Genomic DNA, 19,005 nt, shown 5'->3' on the forward strand with positions numbered 1-19,005 from the left:
CATGTTAAGCTCCACCCTATAAAATATCATGTTAGTACCTGTGAATCAGAAGACAAAGAAGAGGTAGAAGAAGATTATGATGGCAATGAAGAGGAGGAAGATGAATCGAGGGAGAGCGGGTGGAAGAGAGCAGGAGAGAAGGAGAAAGAAGAGTCCTTGACCCCCTCCAGACAACCATACACTAGTGGAAAATACAGAAATGATTGATAGGAAATGGCAGTTTATGGGCAGGTGGATAGATATAGATGATAGATGACAGGTAGGTGGGAGATGGATGAATAGATAGCTAGATCTGATGTAAAGAAGACTTTAATAGAATGAAGAACAAATGTACACTCTCTAGAAGTTGAAGGGAGAAAGCACTTAATAGGGAGCAGATTATAACAGACTTTCAAGAAATCATTTGCTCCTTATATTCAGTTGAACCATATTTGTACTTCAGAAACACTTCAAGATGGTGAGATGGAGACAGAAACATGGCTCTCAAGTGCTTAGAGGCAACTGCTGGTTCAGAGATCCCACAAACCCAATACCATTCCAGATTGCAGCTCTATTAGAAGAATTGCTTTAAAACACTGCATAAGAACAGTGGCTTAGTTAGGGCTTCTTTTATTTAAATTTTATTTATTATTTATTTACATTTTTATTTCTTAATTAATTTTTTTATTTTATACCAACCACAGTTCCTCCTTCCTCTCCCCATCCTGTTTACCCCCACCTTCTTCCCACCCCGTGCCCCCATCTGCTCCTCAGAGAGGGTATGGCCTCCCATAGGTAGTCAACAAAGTCTGACATATCAAGTTGAGGCAGGACCAAGCCCCTTCCCCCTGTATGGAGGCTGACCAAGTTATACTTCCTTCCAAATGGAATGGGCTCCAAAAAGCCAGCTCATGCACTAGGGATAAATCCCAGTCCCACTGCCAGTGGCCCCACAAACCTCCCAAGCCACACAACTGTGAGTCACATTGAGAGGGCCTAGTTCAGTCCCATGAAGGTTCATTCCCCAGCTGTCATTCCAGAGTCAGTAAGCTCCATCTAGCTCGGATCAGCTGTCTCTGAAGGTTTCTTACAGTCATGATAAAGCACCATGACAAAAAGCAACTTGAGAAGAAAGGGTTTATTTCACTTCTACTTCCACATCTCAGTTTAGCAAGAAGTCAGGGCAGGAACTGACGCACAGACTATGGAGGAATGAATGCTGCTTATTGTCTTTCTCCCCTCTGGCCTGTTCCACACAATTCCATTGACAACCCAGGATCACTCTTTTGCCCAGTAGTGGTTCTGCCCCTAGTGGATTGGGCCCTCTCACATCAATCATTAATCAAGAAAAATGTCCTACAGATTTGCAAAAAAAAAAAAAAGGAAAGTCAAAAAGTCAAGGGCCATAAGGGCCGTTCTATGCTTTGAAAATTCTAATTCACTGTTAAGCACAAGAAGTCTTTTAACTGGTTCTCCTTTTCTTCTCTTCTCCATGGTGGCACCACCATGAAAATTACTTTAAAAATATTTCTAATTCCAGAAAAACCCAGAAAGTGTGGGGCTGGATATTGACACACAGGGTTCTGTGAGATGGAGGTTGACTGAATAGGCTCTCACAACACCTCTACTAGCCTCCATCTTTATCAATCAGATTCTGGGTTGTGCAGGCCATGTGGGGAAAATAAAAGCAAAATATGTATCATCCCTTCAGAAAAGGTGGTAAGGAATAGATTTCCCTGCTGATCTCAGGCTTTAGAAATGAATTACAAATAAGTAACAACAGAAAATTCAAGAGGGACCTCAAACAGTAAGATCTGAGACCCCAATTGGAGACCTGTAGGAGGAGACTAGAAGTACAAAGAGAAAGGAACATGCAAGGTGATTTGCACAGGAAAGCTTAAAAATACTCAATAACCCAGTGCAAAAATAGTCACCATTAGTAAACTATTATAATAACAAGATACTAAGAGTACCAGTTTGTAAGACGAATAGTTAAACAGTCTTATTAATAAAAAACCCAGAGCTAGATATTGGCGTAAATTCTGAAAGATCAAAGGAATAGGACAAGCCAAAGCCAACCTCACCTTACCAACCCTCGGCTTCCAAAGAGACCTACGTCCTGTATACCCATGCCTATATTCCTTTCTGTTCTGTTAACTCATTTCCTCTCTCTGCCCAGCTACATCACTTCCTCTTCCTTCCCAGCTCAGTCACTTCCTGTCTGTCTGTACAGACCTCCAGACCTTTATGGTTAACTAGTGTTGGAATTTAAGGCCTGTGCCACCACTCCTGGCTCTGTTCCCAGTGTGTCCTTGAACTCACAGAGATCCAGACAGATTAAAGGAGTGTGCTACCATTGCCTGACTTCCATGTCTAATATAGTGGCTGGCTTTTTCCTCTGTTCCTCAGATAAACTTTATTGGGGGACACAGATATCACCACACTAGATGATTGAAGGACAATTTACCTCCAGCTACTGTGCCTTAATAATTCCAAGAAAACAAATTACTCAGTTCCATACGGGAAACTGGGGTACAGAAGTTTAAGTGGAGCACTCGTAGCCTCCTAGCCATTAATCCCAACAAAGATCATACTCAGAGCAGACACACGGTGGGTACTCATGGTCTTTAACAACTCTGTACTGCATCCTACAAGTATGTGCATGTATATGTATGTACAGTATGTGCAGAGATCCTTGTGTGTGCAAATGTACAATCATACATATTTCAGCTGGTGTGTTAATGTGTGGAAATACAGCCAATTCCAGAAAGACGGTGTAAAGAGGTAGGCTGAAATTGTAGAGCCGTCATGCAGGTTGCATGCTGCAGGCTGCTGTTATGTGGCTGAGCATAGCTGTGAATGTGGTCCTACACACAATTATAAATTTACTTAACACATTATAAAATTCTTTAGCTACTTTCTTGTAACTTGACTGCACAGTTCTCAAACATAACTTTATAGATGATAACATAGTATTGTAGTGTTAAAAGGTTGGGCATGCCTGAGGCCAACATGACCTTATCACCTTCAGTGCCTTGGACACATTCCTTAAACTCTGTGACTCAGCTTTGTACTCCATAAACTGAGGGAAATATTTGTCCCATTCTCAGCAGATCTTCTGATTAAGCTCCTTCTCATATCTGAAGTGCTTAGACCATTCTCTGACTCACTGTAATTCCCACACAATTGCCAGCTATTGTTATTGCTATTGTTCCCATTGATAAGCTTTCTTGAAAACAGGTTTCAGTTTCATTCCTTCTGAGTTTTCATTATTTCATTACATGCATTTCATTTCTATTTTCACTAGGAAATTCCAGCAGGATTTGTAATCCAAATTTACATGAAAGCAATAAAGGATTCAATGTTCTCCCAGAACAAGAATATCTTTCTTGTCAGAACAAGGCCTCCTCCTATTTGGCGGACACCCCAATGGGGCTATTCTGTCAGGTATTATTGTCTACTCACTCAGCCATAGAGGGGGTGATCTTAGAAGGAGAGAGATCCGCCTCAGCAGCAACCAGAGTGGTCATTTCATGGCCTATGATTAGGGTCTGTTCTCAGGGCTCTGATGAGAATCATTACTGACCCACAGCAGGCAAAGGCCATGGAACTGTGCTTAAATGATATACATTTTCTCTTCTTCATGGTCCCAGAATCCAGTCTCTCAAGTTTTCTCTACAGCTCATGAAACCATGTCAAATTTATTTTCTAGTTAATTCTCTATTTGTTACTTACATTTTCTCAATAATCCCACACATCTCTACAACGTATTCTCAACATTTACCTACACATTATAACAGTAGGCTATCTTACCATCAGAGAAGGATTTGCTCAAAACTCATGTAAATTTATTCCAGCTTCTACACAAAATATAGCACTAAAAGGCTATATTCTGAGTGAAGACAAGTTTTATGATTTTTTTCAAAATGATAGTAATTTTTACATGAGACAATCAGACCCAGGTTCACAGAAGACTACTGTAAAATACCCATGCATATGATGGTGCATGTAAAAGCAATTGATACTGACACATTGCTCAGGCTCAATTGTAGATCAATCACCCTTTCCACGTAGAAGGGCAAAACTGGTGTCTTCACCATGTAATGACTGCATGGGTGCCCAGACAAGTGTTAACAGTTCATTAATAAACACAGCCAGCCTGCACATGTGCACACACACACACACACACACACACACACACACACACACAATAAACTACAAGGTGCACACAAGATGAAGACATATCTATTAATATGTATATATACATACATATTCTTGCATACAGCAATAATAAAGTGATAGTATCATGCCCTCTTGCCTCAAAAAAGTTGCAAGTCATACTTCCTAGAAACTTCATTATTCCCCCTGATTTCTTCTTTCTCTTCTTCTCATCTCCTCATTATCAGTTATTTTCAAAAGACTCCAAGTCAATCTCATATTAACATTGAGGGCCAGTTAGATTAATAAACTTACACACATAAAATTGCTATCTTTTAATTATACATTTTTAACATGAGCAATTTAGCATGGTATAAGCTATTTTATTATCTTTATCAAAATTTAATTTACCTACTATAAAATGCATAGATCATGAGTATGAGTTTAATGGATTTCACAAGTATATTGTCTGTCATATAAACTCCAGTCAATACATAACACTACTTCATCACTTTGGAAAATGTCCTCAGTGTTTTTTCTATCAGCCCTGTGATTTTGTAACCACCAATATGATTTTTATCATCAAAGCTTAACTTTGCTTGTCAGAGTTTCATAATCATGCACTGATAGGGATTCCTTTATCCCCAGCATCACTCATTCAGCACATTTCTTAGATGAGTCAATGTTCTGCATGTGTTAGTAGTCATTCTCTGTACTGCTGAGCAATAACCCATGAAGTAAGTAACCAGTTTCCTGGGGCCTCATCAATGAACATCCACTGTTCACAGTTTGTACCAATTATGCCAAAGAAAAAATGATTCTGTAAATGTGCTCAGAGAAATCTCCATGTAGACATCTGCAGTCACTTTTTTTTCAAAAAGTATCTAGTTTTGGAGTCAAGTTTATAAGAAACTGTAGACCAAAGTCGCTCACCAGTTTTTCAAAGCAGTGCTATATTCCAACCAACACCATACAGTGGGCTCAAGCCTCAATTGTTGTGCACATCAACTTTACTTGTTGTCAGCTTTTATACTTTCAGTCCTTTTAGTGGCTCTGAAGTGACATCTAATTGCATTTTCCCTCATGAATAAGCATGCTGGGCATTATTCTTTTTTTTTTTTTCTTTGCAGGAAAAAAGCCAACGTTTATTACCAGGAAAGCATGAGGGGAAACAATGGCTGGGGGATGGGATAGCTTTTGGAAGACTTACTAGTGAGCAAAGGTCAAGGTGACCTGAGACACCTGCACCCTGGCCTGTGCTGATAAGGTACATTTGGGGTGACCAGCTGTCTGGGCAGCAGCATATGACTGCTCCGTGTCTCCAGTTCCCCTGAACATGACTGGATGATTGTTCTCCTTGAGGCTGTTGAGATGACCATAGTCTATTACTTTCTTTGTACTTTTAGGTGGGTCACAGGCTCTATGGACAAAGTTGGACTGTTGTTTGTTTCCAATTTCTCTGTATAAGAATGGGTGGTTGTGCCCCTTGGAGTTGTTATGTAGACAATAGCCCATTCCACTCTTCACTTTAATTTGATCTGGGTCACAGGCTGTTTTGCTAGCTGTACCTGACTGCTGCTTGTCTCCAGTTCTCCTGTACAGGAATGGATGGCTCTTCCCCTTGAGGGTGGGGAGTTGGTTGAAGTCCATTCCTCTCTTCACTCTGTTCTGATGTTGATCATAGGCTTTCTGGGCATCAACACTCAACTGTTGTTTGTCTCCAATTCCCCTGTATCTGAGTGGATGGTTGTGTCCTTTGGAACTTGTGTGGGGACCAAAGCTCATTCTTCTCACTGTTATGCTTTTCTTTGTGTCATGGAGACCCTCAGAAGAGTGGGAAGAGACACTCGGTTGGGATGTCAGTGATTCCACTTCACACCATTGTGCCTTTGATGGGTCCTCTATATCAAGGTCCAGCCTGTCCATCACGACCTGTATCATAACTTTCATGAGAGATTGAACTCTGGCTGCCAAACTGTAGATGAGTTTGTCTTTTGTGACTACCTCCTGAGTCTGTTTAGTAGATGATGGGTGGCTTTCACTCTTCAGAGAATCCCCCTGCTCCTTGTCTTTGGCACTGAGGTTGAGATATTGTAGAATATTCCTTACCATTTTCTTCAGAAAGCTTCTTTCAGGAGCTTGTTTGTTTTCCAGCATATCAGGGGAGGGCTGACTCTCAGTAATGACTGTATCCTTGGGTTGGGTAGAGCTATTGTGGCCACGGGCTTGGGAGAGCCCCATTCTCCCAAGATTTTCTTCCTGGCTTTTGACTCTGGATCTCATACAATCCTTCCTCTCTTCACTGGGAGGAAATATTTTGTGATTACTTGCTTGAATCTTATCCTTAGGGACACTGAGCTTCTGAGTCTTTTTGTGGTGATTTCTCCTCTTGAATACATCATCTAGGCCCTGAGAAGTCTTGGGATTTTTGGATCTATTCTGGAATCTGGGAACTGAGTGCTGTGTAGGCAAGCTGACTGTAGTGGAGCACACAGCACTTTGACGGTCTGGAAGGAGCCCAGCAGGCCATGACTGTGGCTGCTCGTTTGATTTGAAGTCAACCTCTCCAAGCACCTGTGGTTTTAGAGCTGGGCCACTTGAATGCTGTGGACATGTTTGAAAATGGCCTGGGTTTCTATTGGCCTCTACAGATTCAAAATCTCTGAGATTGAAATTGATGTTTTGGCCATTGAGAATCTTGCTGGACCCAAGGGTCACTTTCCATGCTGAAGGTGTCTCTTTTATCACCTCCAAAATTCTGTTGATCTGCTTGGCCACTGAAGATGGGGTCCTTTCTTCAGGATCAACCAGTGTACCACTCCAATAGGGATGTCTTGTGGCCACATTCTCAAACATCGTCCATGATTCATGCCTGACAATTCTTGGACTGGTCCTTGGTTGCAGGCTGCCTCTTCCAATCCCTCGGATGATCCTGCTCTTCTGAGTTTTTGCCAGGAGACAGTAAGCTTTGGCTCCAGTGATTAGGTTGCTCTTCCATGTAACTGGATGGGCCTTGAGGGGCCCTTGGCTGGCAGCTGGTAGAGTGGCTCTTTGCATCTCCTGAACCTCTGAAGGTGACTGCGCAAACAGAGGACCCTGCAGCCTGGAAGCTGATACAGTTTCTATCCTTGTCCCTCCTGGATCTTGGTGATGCAATTTTTCCAGGATCGTGGCAGTCTTCAGACAGTCCTCTGACTTAGAAACAGAGGAGGGTGAGGTGGGATACACAGGCTGGGGAAGGAATGAGGCTGGAACCCCTGGTTGGGTGAGATCACTTGACACAAGAGTCTGTAGATAAGATTTCCATCTGTGTTTCACACGAAGCTGTTTGATGTTTGAGTCCAGCTTCCTTTGAGTTTTTAGGTCAAGGAAGGAAAGGTCCTGGGTGGTGTTCACGTGGGACAGATGATCTGTCCTCATTGCAGGGTTTCTGGGTCCCAGACCCTGCCCAGGAGTGCTGCTTGAAGTGCAAGGCAAGTCTTTGGCCCTAAAACTGGGGCCCTTCTTGATGGGGTCATGTACGTTACATTTTGCTGGACCCTTCTTTAAGGGCATCCCCAAGGGCACAGACCTCATCATCTGACTCAACTTGCAGCTTTTGGAGTCGAGGATGGAGGGCTGGGCAGGCTGCGGGAGTTCAGGTTTGTTCTTGGACTGGCAATGATTGTTTGCTGGTAAATGTCCCTGCAGCTGTGTCAGTTCCCGGGATGGGAGGAACCTGAAGGGGGGGCCTTGTTCTCTCACCTTCGACATGCTGTATTCACTCAGTGGCTCCTCACGGTGCTGGAGGAACTGACAACGCTCAGGAGGGATGGAGGCCGATCCGATAGCTTCAGCGGGTGGGATGTCCCTGGGCAAGTTGTAAGTGGGCTGGCTAATGGCTGCTTGATGTTTTTGGACATTGGAGCCTATGGTGTCTTTCCACTCCAGATCTTGCTGCCAGGACCGGTTTTCAGTCGGGGGGGATGCCAATACTTTCATCCCAGTGTCACGACGTGTTGTTCCATAGACCCTACTTATGAATACAGAAAGTGCTTGGTTTGGTATAGAGCTTGGGAGGTCATCTAGTGTCTGGACCTCTGTTACATCTGCCAGGCTTGATGTCACAAACTGGTCGGGCAATGGCTGGGCCTGAGAAATCTGTGGAGGTCCTTGGCCCAGAGGTAGAGCTGGGGAAGGGCCATGTGTATTACAGAATGGTGAAGTTTTGGTTGCTGCAAAGGAAGATCTCCTGGAGACCCAGGCAGTAGCCACCACTGACTCAGAGAGCACAGAGGACATGCTCCAGAAAGTCTGGCTAAATTTCCTCTGCATAAGATCCTCCAAGATCTTGAGATAAGACAGCAGCTGAGAGAGGGGAAGCTGATATAGTTTCTTATAAGAGTTCCAAAAGGCATGTGGTGTGGAGTCCAGTAAAGGATTATTGATGGGGATTTCCACAGGTTGTGAAGCATTCTGAGTATCTTCCACATTCTTTCTGCCATCTCTGCAACCTTTTACAGAAGCATTTTTCTCCCTGGTCTTGATCTGCCTCCTCCTCCTCCTCCTCACCTTTGGGGTATTCTTTCTACTCCCAGGTGGTGGTGACACTGGGTACGTCTTCAGGAAGGGTGTCAGTAGGAAGAAGAACCCCACTCCACACATAACACCAAAGATCACATCCGTTTCTACGAAAATGCAGCTGAGGCTCATCCAGGAGTCACAAAGGCTTTTCAGCCAAAGGAGAGAACTTTCCATCTTCTGAATCACACTGTAGCTTTCAAGCCACTGAGTCCTAAGGGTACAGCCTGAGGCTTGTCAGGAGGGCTCAGGCCCACATCACACAGCTGTGGCCTCCTCATCACAAAGGGCTTGTGGCAGGATGGAGGGAGCCACAGCCCCTCCCAAGTCTTCAGCCCAGCAAACCCTCCTGTCTCCTGGGGTCCCTGTTCCCTCCTTCCAAGTGCTCCTGCTGAAGCAGTCAGAGATAGATCTTCCTCTTTGCTTTGTTCTCTTCCCCTGAGCCCCAGAATTTCTGTCTCCTGGAAGAAGTCTGCTTGACTCCATCAGGTTCAGAGTTTTCGACACATTGAGCTTCTCTGTGGAACTTGACTTGTGTCTCAGGGATTGTCTCTCTTGGGATGTCTTCTGTCTGTTCCCAATTGGTGCAAGGTGGGCTTATGACTCCGGTGGTCACTGGTGTTACAGGGGGCTGTTTTCTTGGTGAGGGGGGTGGGCATTATTCTTGTGTGTAGTGGGCATTTCTATTCTGTCTAATAGCCAAGACTCATGGAAGAACTATTTCATCTCTGCCCAGTATTTCCAGGAAAAAAAAAAAAAACCATCACTGATCCCACACATAAGCTGAAAATAAACAGGAAGTCTACAGAGCCAAAGAATCACGTGGGACTCACAGGACAGTGATCATGGAATGCAGAGCCTTTCAATTATGCATTTACTCCCCTTCCTGTGGTTCAGCTGTTTTCCTCTGTGTTCCCCTCAAATCTTCCTTTTCCTATTCAAAGAGATTCAAATTAGTTCCTGCTATATTCAATTTTAACAGTCTAAATTTGGCACTTAAGTAATGCCAAAATTGTTTGACTATCAGATTTTAAGCATTTTGCAAGTGTCAGGAGTTATAGAGAGGATGTGCTCCTGAATGTTCATCTCTACTAATTAGACAGCACTCTCTTTATTTAAAGGAAATTGAATGTACATGTATAAATACACACACACACACACACACACACACACACACACACACACACACACACACACTTATATACATACCAAGTAGCATCCTAATGATTTTTGAGGAAATAGTCAAAAGTAGCTTCTATAAATTTTGGAAGGAAATGTTAGTATCATATAAAGACAGAAATGGGAAAAAACATTTGTCTGAGCTTGGGGAATCCTGCTGAAGAAAGGAAGGATTGTAGGAGCCAGAGGGGCAAGGACAGCACAAGAAAACCTACAGAATCAACTAACCTGGTCTCATAGGAACTCATAGAGACTGAACCAACAACCAGGGAACCTGCATGGGACTGATGTAGGCCCTCTGCATATATGTGACAGTTGTATACCTTGGTCTTCTTGTGGGACTCCTGACAGTGGGAGCAGTGACTGTCTCTGACTCCCTTACTGGCTTTTTGGACCCTACTCCTCATATTGGGTTGCCATGTACAGTCTTAGTACAAGGCAAGGTGCTTAGTCTTACTGCAACTTGATATGCCATATTATGTTTGTCGACATCCATGGGAGGCCCCCTGTTTTCTGAATAGAAATGGAGAAGTCGATGGGGGGGGCAGCAAACAGTGGGGGGGAGGCTAGGAGGAGAGGAGGGAGGGGAAACTGAGGCTGGGATGTAAAAGAGAGAGAAGAAATGAATAAAAATGAGTATGTGTTTTTCAACAAGGTTGTGCCCAGACATGAAAGGAGGAGGACATGTTGGGAAGATGAAGCAATTCAGAGCAAGTGAGAGGGAGAAAGAGAGGGAAACAGAGGATGAATATGATCAAATGTACTACACATATATATGAACTTTTCAAAATATTTTTAAATGAGTATAAGTTTGTTAATATTTTGAAACTGGAAATTTCACTGTAATCAAACTTTATTTTTAAAATTAACTTACTTACTTTTAAGTCCCAAATTCAATCATTCACAAATCAGTTTTATTTCTTATTCACCAATCAGTTTACCTTTTTCTGCCCTTCCCTCTCTGATTGTATTAAATAAGATCCAGCATGGTGTTGAGTAGGAGTTGTGACAGCATGCAGCATCACTCTCAAACTTAGGAAAGAATCATACAGTTTCTCCACATAAGTAAGACATTTCTTTCAAGATATTTGTAACTGCTCCTTGTTAAGACTCATCCCCTGGATTCCACTTTTCTCAGAGCTTAGTTTTTGTATTTTTCTATGAATGGGTACTAGACTTTATGAAATGTACTTCTCGGGATTTACCTATCTGAAAATATTGTTTTTCATGCCTAGCAAGTTGGCTCAGCAGGTGAATGTACTGACTGAGGAGCTGGAGTTCAACCTCTGAAACCTGTGTAAAACTCAAGGAGAGAACTCTCCACAAATTTGTCTCTGACCTCCACACTCTGACCCCATCTCTCTCTCTCTCTCTCTCTCTCTCTCTCTCTCTCTCTCTCTCTCTCTGTCACACACACACACACAAAATGAATACTAATAAATCAATACAGTTTTTCTTTCCTGGGCTATTGATATGAGGTATGACAATCATTGATTTTCAAACTATGAATCAGAGTTGCATGGATGGAAAAATTCCATGTGATCATAATATACATTTCATTATACACAGTACTGCATTCAATATATTAGTACTTTTTCAAAGACTTTTACACTTATATTTGTAAGAGATACTGAGCTACAGCATTTCTTTCTTGCAATGTTTTTTGTTGGTTTGGATATGAAGGCTATGCTAGCCTCATAGGAGTGAGAAGTTATGTTAGTTATTTCCATGTCATTTTGACCATTACCTGACAGGACGTCTTGTGGGAAGGACAGTTTACTTCCATTCACATTGAGTTCAAAACATTCCTTAGTTTCTTGTGAAAATTCCTCTTTTAACCAAATTTATTTAGAAATATACTCTTCCGGGATTTAGAGATTTTACTAATTTATCCTTTTAGTAGTCTTGTCTAGCTTTGTACTTCTAGAGTCTGTGAGTACATTTTGTATGATTTCTCATCTTTTACATTAGTTTAGGAATGTTTTCTGGCTCATAATATAGTCATGCAAGGTAAATGCCCAAGGCAAGCTTGAGAAAAATGTGTATTTTGTTAGTTAAGTATCAATCAGATCCCACTGGTTGATGTTTCCATTTAGTTTAACTTCGTCCTTTCTGGTTGTCTGCCTTTGGCTTTGCCAACTACAAAGATGGGGGTGCTAAGTCTACAACTGTAACAGTGGATTCACTAGTTTCTCCAAGAACTCCTGTCACTTTTTCCTGCTGTATTTTGATGATCCATCATCAGACAGGTTCCTATGTCTTTGATGAGAATTAAGTCTTTTGTAACTATGCAAAGTATATATCCCTAATTATTTTTCTTGCTCTGTTATCTATTCTGACTGAAACCAATATACCTGTACTCTTTTTCTCTTATTAGTTATAGCTTTCCCTAGCCATCTACATTTGGTTTATTTTAAGCCATTATATTTATAGTGTGTTTTCTATAGATAAAATATAAGTGACTTTTTTGTTTGTTTTATATACTCTTATAACTGCTTCTAAATTGGTATATTTGGATTGTTGATGTTTAATCTGATTATTGATATAGTTAAAGTGAAAGATATGAAGCTTTTTTGATAACATTATCTTCCTGCTGTTTTTATGTCTTCTGTCTTTTCTGATTTCTTTAAAAATAATAATTGTTATTTATTCTTTGAAATTTTTGCATAAGTATACAATGTATCTTGATCATCATCCACCCTCCAATCCCCAGGAGTACCCTCCCAACACATCTATCTCCCTCTTAACTTTATGTCCTCTTTTCTATACTTTTTACTCATTTAATTTTGACTCACTGGATCCAATTAGTGCTGTCCATGAGTACACAAGTGTAGGGTCATCCACTGAGGTATTGTCATCACACAAGTGACTTTGTTTCTGCCAGTATAGACATCAACTGCCAATAGTTTCTCAGCTCCTGACTGGAGCCACATGAGCCCCTCCAACATCATGCTGCAATTTTTAACTGGCTTTATCCTGTGCAGGTCTTGTGTAGGTCACCACAACTGCTGTGGAGTCATATGTGCATCAGCCATGTCATATCTAGAAGACAGCATTTCATAGTTCTTCACCCCATCTTTCAGCTCTTACATTCTGTCCAGCCCCTCTTCCAATGACAGTCATTGAGCCTTGGGAGATGTGGCAAAAATTAGTTGATAAGCATAACACATCTATAGTTGTACATTCACAGTTGTGTATTCTCAGCACTTTGAATAGTCACAAATCTCTACATAAGTTACTACTATCCACCTAAATAAGAACCTTATCTAACTAAAGTAGAGAGTAACACAAATGCATAGACAAAACATGGAGATTTAGAAAGTAGTTTGATAACATGACTGTTTAGAAAACAATATCAATAGGTTCTCCCTATAGCCTATAATATCCTTAACAAAAGGTTTTTACTGTTTATGGAATCAGGCATGAGTCCCTCCTGTGGAGAAGGTCTCAAATCCAATTAAGAGAGCAGTAAGCTGCCCCATAAACAAACAGTCTTGCAAGCATTTCACCAATGGTTCTGAATAAGGTACTCCTAAATCTCTATGAACCAAAAAAATCTTTTATTTATCAAATAAGAACCATATGAATATTAGCTGATACCAGGGGCTTAGACCTCAAGAAATTCTAATCTACAGTTGGCATCTGTGTTGCAAAATAGTTAGAAAGGGAAAAATTAGGAGTGAATTAGTTGGAGCCATAAATGATCATTATAGCAGCCATAGGATGTCCAAGAGACCCTTAAACAGATTTTTAGTAGAGGAGAAAAGGTGCTGGTAGATATTACCAATATGCAGAGCTGGGGAAGAATGAAATGAATGAATCCCACAGCTAATATACATCTGCTGGTCACCCTGAACTGAAGCAAATAAACACAGTAGCTACTGTCCACTCTGAGAGTCCTTACTCACCTACAACCAGGGTACTCATGGTGCAGTTGATGGATGAACTTCAGGGTATTCTTGATTCCTCAGATATTTTTGTACATGTAGTTATATAAAAAAAATATGGTTTTTCCAAGCTGTTAGGATGGATATATCATGTGGAAAAGTAAAAAGAATGGGTAAATTATTCAAGAATTTGTCCTCATTTGCATAAATTCTTACTTTTTCCAATGAACAGATAAAAGATGTTCTCTCTGAGAGATCCAAGAGCCCAGACCCAACATTAGTACAAAAATGGTTTCATTTAAAATTTTTAAAGCTTTACTATTCTCTTTATTTAACAGAAAATGTGATTGATCTTTGAAATTTTTTTTTTTTTTTTGATTTTCGAGACAAGGTTTCTCTGTGTAGCTTTGCGCCTTTCTTGGAACTCGCTTTGGAGACCAGGCTGGCCTCGAACTCACAGAGATCCACCTGGCTCTGCCTCTCGAGTGCTGGGATTAAAGGCGTGCGCCACCACTGCCCGGCCAGACCTTTGAATTTTTGACATAAAATTTCTATTTAGTGTATTAAATCAACCAATTAATAAACTTCATCATTAAATATCTGCATCTCAGAAAAAAAACAGAATTCATTCAGAATCTCACATGTTTGCATTAGCTCACAGTAGAGACTTAGGAGCTCATCTAGAGCCTGATGCAGTGGCACTTTAAGTGACATTTCCTAGAGCCAAATATCTCCCTGCTCTCCAATTTCAGACATCTTTCTGAACTCCCTCTTCCATCCTCTTTACCCAGTGGGGGAAAAAAACTAACAGGCCAAAATCACTTGACCCCTTCACCTAGCAAACGATAAAACCTTAAACAGAATCAGACACAACAAAGTAAGCATACAGTTAATGGAACCAGATGAGAATGAGTTCTGTGAAATAATAAGGTGGAAAATTATCACCAAGGAAAGGTTGGGTCTTCTCTAACTGTGGCAGCCAAAGCAGGCTCACTAATTAGATTACTACTCTCCAGAACTCTGACAAAGGGCTCCTCACCACAGTTCTCATACCTTTAAACAACTCATCTCATTTGATCAGGTGGGTTAAAAAAATGAATGTCTGCTAATTAGCACTAATTGATTTCACCTGACATAACTGTACTCTGAGCAGTCTTGGGGATACCCTGTGGGGAAGTCAGAAAGGGTTGCTTATGCAGTAGATAGCAAAACCTGCACAGTACTTAGGAGGAAATTATACAATTTTAACAAGCAAAAAAATAGAACCAAAAAATTAAGGCATTATTCTGTTGCCACTAATCTTATAATTGTTTGGTTCTATTTTGATTCTTTAAAACTTTCTTAAGGTATGAATTTTATATCAAAACTTATAAGATTAATATATATATTTTAACTTTTGTCATGATATTGGTGGTCATGTAGAGTACTAACTAATTCTAGAAAAAAGGCTTCATCTAGTTGTCTGTAGATGTTTTCATGTTTGAGTCTCTATCAGTTTTATGCAGGGAATCATGACCATGCCTAACAGCAAATTTGAAGTCTATAAAAAGATAATGGGGCCCCACAACGATGATTCCATCAGGATGATGATAATACCATTAAGCTGACAAATACTACCCAAAGATCAGCTTTGGACTATAAACTGCTCAGGACAATTTGGAGATGGCTAGCTGAGATGACTCAGCCTCACAAACTACTGGAGCAAGGACTTGAGGCAAGCCCTGCATTTTTGTATTGTGCAGAGACTGGACAACAAATGATACAGCTACCTCTCCCAGGACTTGACAATTATCTCAAAAATTCTTTTCAGGATCCCCTAAAGATGCCTTTGGCCCCATACAGTAGGAAGTAATTTTAAGAACACAAGGCCCACATTCCCAAAAGGTGGGGTGAGTGGCTTTTGGTTTTTCAATGAATTTTGGATAACTGTCATTGTTTAGGATGGATGGTTACAAGTTGTTATTGTTAATGGCCAGAAAAAGGCTAAACAAAGGAGATTAGATTTAAGGTTCTTGTTTGAAAAAAAAAATATATATATAAGAAGTAGATTATTGCATCTACTCTGGGAAAAAAATGATATAGAAATGAAAAAATAAAGGGTAGATTATTGAATCTACTCTGAAAATAAAAAAGAGAGAATATGGATGTGATAAGATAAAAAGGTAGATTATTGAATCTAATTTTAGAAGGCAAATAATACTTTTAAATATTTTATATTGGATTGGATTTTTGTATATCGTATACAAATTTTGTATACTGATACAAATTTGAGATTGATTTTGTTAGATATATTGTTCATATATTTCTAATCTTGTTCAAGGTATTGTACCTATACAGTTCATTTAACAATGTAATGCAATTTGCTAATCCTTGAAAGTTATTACCAACTATTTAGGATAAAAAGAAAATGTAAGTTAGCAGTTAGTCATAACAATCAAATTTGTAGTCATATTAGGTGTGTTTTCAAGGTCAAGTAGAGATATATTTTAGATGGACAGGTCATCTTCAGACACTTTGGAGATCTTCAGAATATGGCATTTAAGCTGTTTTAATAACATAGATTTTTTTCTTTTTTTTTTTTTTTTTTTTTGGTTTTTCGAGACAGGGTTTCTCTGTGTAGCTTTGCACCTCTCCTGGAACTCACTTGGTAGCTTTTATGACAGTGAGACATGTCTGCTCCTGGCAGCACCAATCTGCTTCAGAGAAGACAATGGGCACTGAAGAAATACCATATGGAGTTTACTTTCATTGTGGCAAAAGTTAGCCACTGGGCAAGAAAGTAGCTTCAAATGGACTGCTGACAGTATACTGTCCAAAATGGACAAGCAGGACACAAAACAAAGGACTGCTGATCCTTGCCAAAACAAGATAAGAAGGCTCTTTAGAAACTCCTGCTTCACAGATGAGTCTGTCAGATATGCTAAGCCTGTAGGCCGAAGATGATGCTCCAACGTTGCAGAGAAACCTCAGGGGACTGTCCAGGCAGCCGGCTATTTCTGTCATAACTCAAATTTTTTGGAAGTCACATGTTTGCACTCCCTCCTTACTCAGGTAATATTATTTCCTTCTCAGGTCTCTAAGAAATTGAAGATTAGACAGTTATAGTTTTCCTTGTTAAGAAATTCAGAAAAGAAACTCACTAAAGAGGTGTAAAGTGTTTAAGTTTGAAAGACTTCAAAAGATCGTTTTGGTTATGCAAATTAGAAGATAAATTAGATACAATCCTTTGAATTCACAAAAATAGGATAGATAATGGAATATTTGCTCTGAATTTGTCAAATGAAAGTGAACTAGACATTGTTGATGTATTTATTTCTTGTATATATTGTATATAGTTATTGTACTTATTGTGTATAGTTTTTCTTATATCAGTTATAATTTTTTAACTTTTAATTTTAGACAAAAAGGGGAAATGTAGTGATATATTGTGTCCTCCAATGTATTGTGCACCCTAATAAAGCTTATCTGAGAATCAGAGGAAAAAGCCAGCCACTATAGTAAACATAGAAATCAGGCAATGGTAGCACACACCTTTAATCCTAGCATTCAGGAGGCAGAGATCCATTTGGATCTCTGTGAGTTCAAGGCCGCACTGGGAACAGAGCTAGGCATGGTGACACACACCTTTAATGCCAGCACTAACCATAGAGGTCTGGAGGTCTGTACGGAAAGACAGGAATTGATGTAGCTGGGCTGAGAGAGGAAGTGAGATGCAGAACAGAAAGGTATATAGGAAGTAGATCTCTCTGGCTGAGGATTCCCAAGTGCTAAGAATATGGCTGGCTTCTTTCTGCCTTTCTGGTCTCTCAGTTTTCACCCCAATATCTGGCTCCAGGTTTTTATTAATAAGACCATTTAGCAATTCATCTTGCAAAGCTAGTGCCCCCACACTATGGATGGTGCTCTGACTCTTTCAATTGCATTTGGTGGAAGAGTTTCCCTGAGCAAGATCCTGAGTTCCTTAGAGATTGCAATGTGAAGCCTGGTCCTCTTTCTAAAAGAAACTACAGAGCTTCTGAGAAATTTGTGATCACATACTCCTTAATTACTAGACAACGCTGCTTCCTAGGAAAACAAGAGGCATATGCTATCTGTATAACATTGGGTGTTATATATTGCATACCTAGAATAAGATATTGTAAATTAACAAATTCAGTTGTATGAAAATCCAACTAAGTAGAATCCTGGTTTTTCCTTCACATATGATTGAAGCACAGATTCCACATCCTGATGCCCTTATTCTCATTCTCACATGCTTAAGCAATTTTGCCCCAACATGACGTCACATGTATGTGGTTGAGTTTTCTATATTTGCCAAAGGTATCCCTCCAGCATGACTACAAGAGAGAACAAGAGTGAAGAACTTCTGCACAGTCATCCTAGAGTAAACCAGTCTGGAGACAGTATCTACACCTACATTTAAAGTTAAAGCTCACTGGGAACATACAAACTTGTTGTTTGTTTGTGTTTAAAACCATGAAGACCTAATTTCATTCTGAGAGTCCTATGTCCTAAAGCGGTGTTCTGGTCAAGCATACCCCAAAGGTTCAAGTGTTAAAGGATAGTCCCTGGCTCATGGTGCTATTCAAGTCAGACTCTCAACAAGATGACTTCCCCTCAAGGGTGATGCTGATCCCTTCTTTGCTTTTGCTTTTGTCTTTTTTCTTTTTTTCCCAGTCATGTGGGGAGCACATTTTCCTCCTCCACGCTCCCTCCCATCATTATGTATCACACTCACCAGAGGCCCAGAAGCACTCAATCCTAAAGACTTAGATTTATTGTAAATGTAATTTTCTGCTCTGACTATTCACTGTAATGTAACTCTTCACTCTTCCCATCTCTTGGGTGTGATCCCATGAAGCAGAAGAAGCATGGTCTCTAACCACTCATGCATACAGTCATCAGAATGAACTGTGACTGGAAGTGCCACTTCCCAGCTCCAGGACCACATCTGTACATCCAGGTTAGGTGGCTTTGAGTTAACCATGGGCCAGATGTACTGTACAAAATTTATTTCTAAACTTCCAGAACTGTGAACCTAGATAAAGATTTTCTTCTTAAAGTAATTGCTTTGAGTATTTTTATAAAAAAGAAAAGGTTACTAACAGAAGTGGCCAATGGAAAAATTATGCCTAGATATAGAAAGAAATTTATTATTTAAGTTATATTATAATCATCAATAACTGAAGGCACTGCCTATCAATAAAATGAAATATGGGAATAAATAAATTATGGGAAATCC

General features: G+C 40.3%; 1 protein-coding gene and 1 long non-coding RNA gene across 2 annotated transcripts; one reads left to right on the forward strand and one right to left on the reverse strand.

Annotated features, from left to right (window-relative positions):
• Nucleotides 1-1,636: 1,636 nt before the first annotated feature.
• Nucleotides 1,637-10,412, reverse strand: LOC128108357 (spermatogenesis-associated protein 31E1-like). Its single transcript, XM_052734799.1, has one exon. The coding sequence runs from the start codon at nt 8,872-8,874 to the stop codon at nt 5,347-5,349; it is 3,528 nt and encodes a 1,175-aa protein (XP_052590759.1). The 5' UTR covers nt 8,875-10,412; the 3' UTR covers nt 1,637-5,346.
• A 67-nt stretch (nt 10,413-10,479) lies between these two features.
• LOC128108358 (uncharacterized) lies at nt 10,480-17,585 on the forward strand. The gene is made up of 2 exons (XR_008217449.1): nt 10,480-15,652; nt 16,427-17,585. It is a non-coding gene; the product is annotated as an uncharacterized LOC128108358 (long non-coding RNA).
• Nucleotides 17,586-19,005: the final 1,420 nt, after the last annotated feature.

The sequence above is a fragment of the Peromyscus californicus genome, unplaced genomic scaffold, assembly GCF_007827085.1.
Source record: "Peromyscus californicus insignis strain IS unplaced genomic scaffold, ASM782708v3 Scaffold_13__1_contigs__length_99412109, whole genome shotgun sequence".
NCBI classification, from domain to species: domain Eukaryota; kingdom Metazoa; phylum Chordata; class Mammalia; order Rodentia; family Cricetidae; genus Peromyscus; species Peromyscus californicus.

Bases quoted from the DNA above. Each gene is read 5' to 3' on its own strand.
- LOC128108357 (XM_052734799.1), bottom strand. From the start codon at position 8,874: ATGGAAAGTTCTCTCCTTTGGCTGAAAAGCCTTTGTGACTCCTGGATG.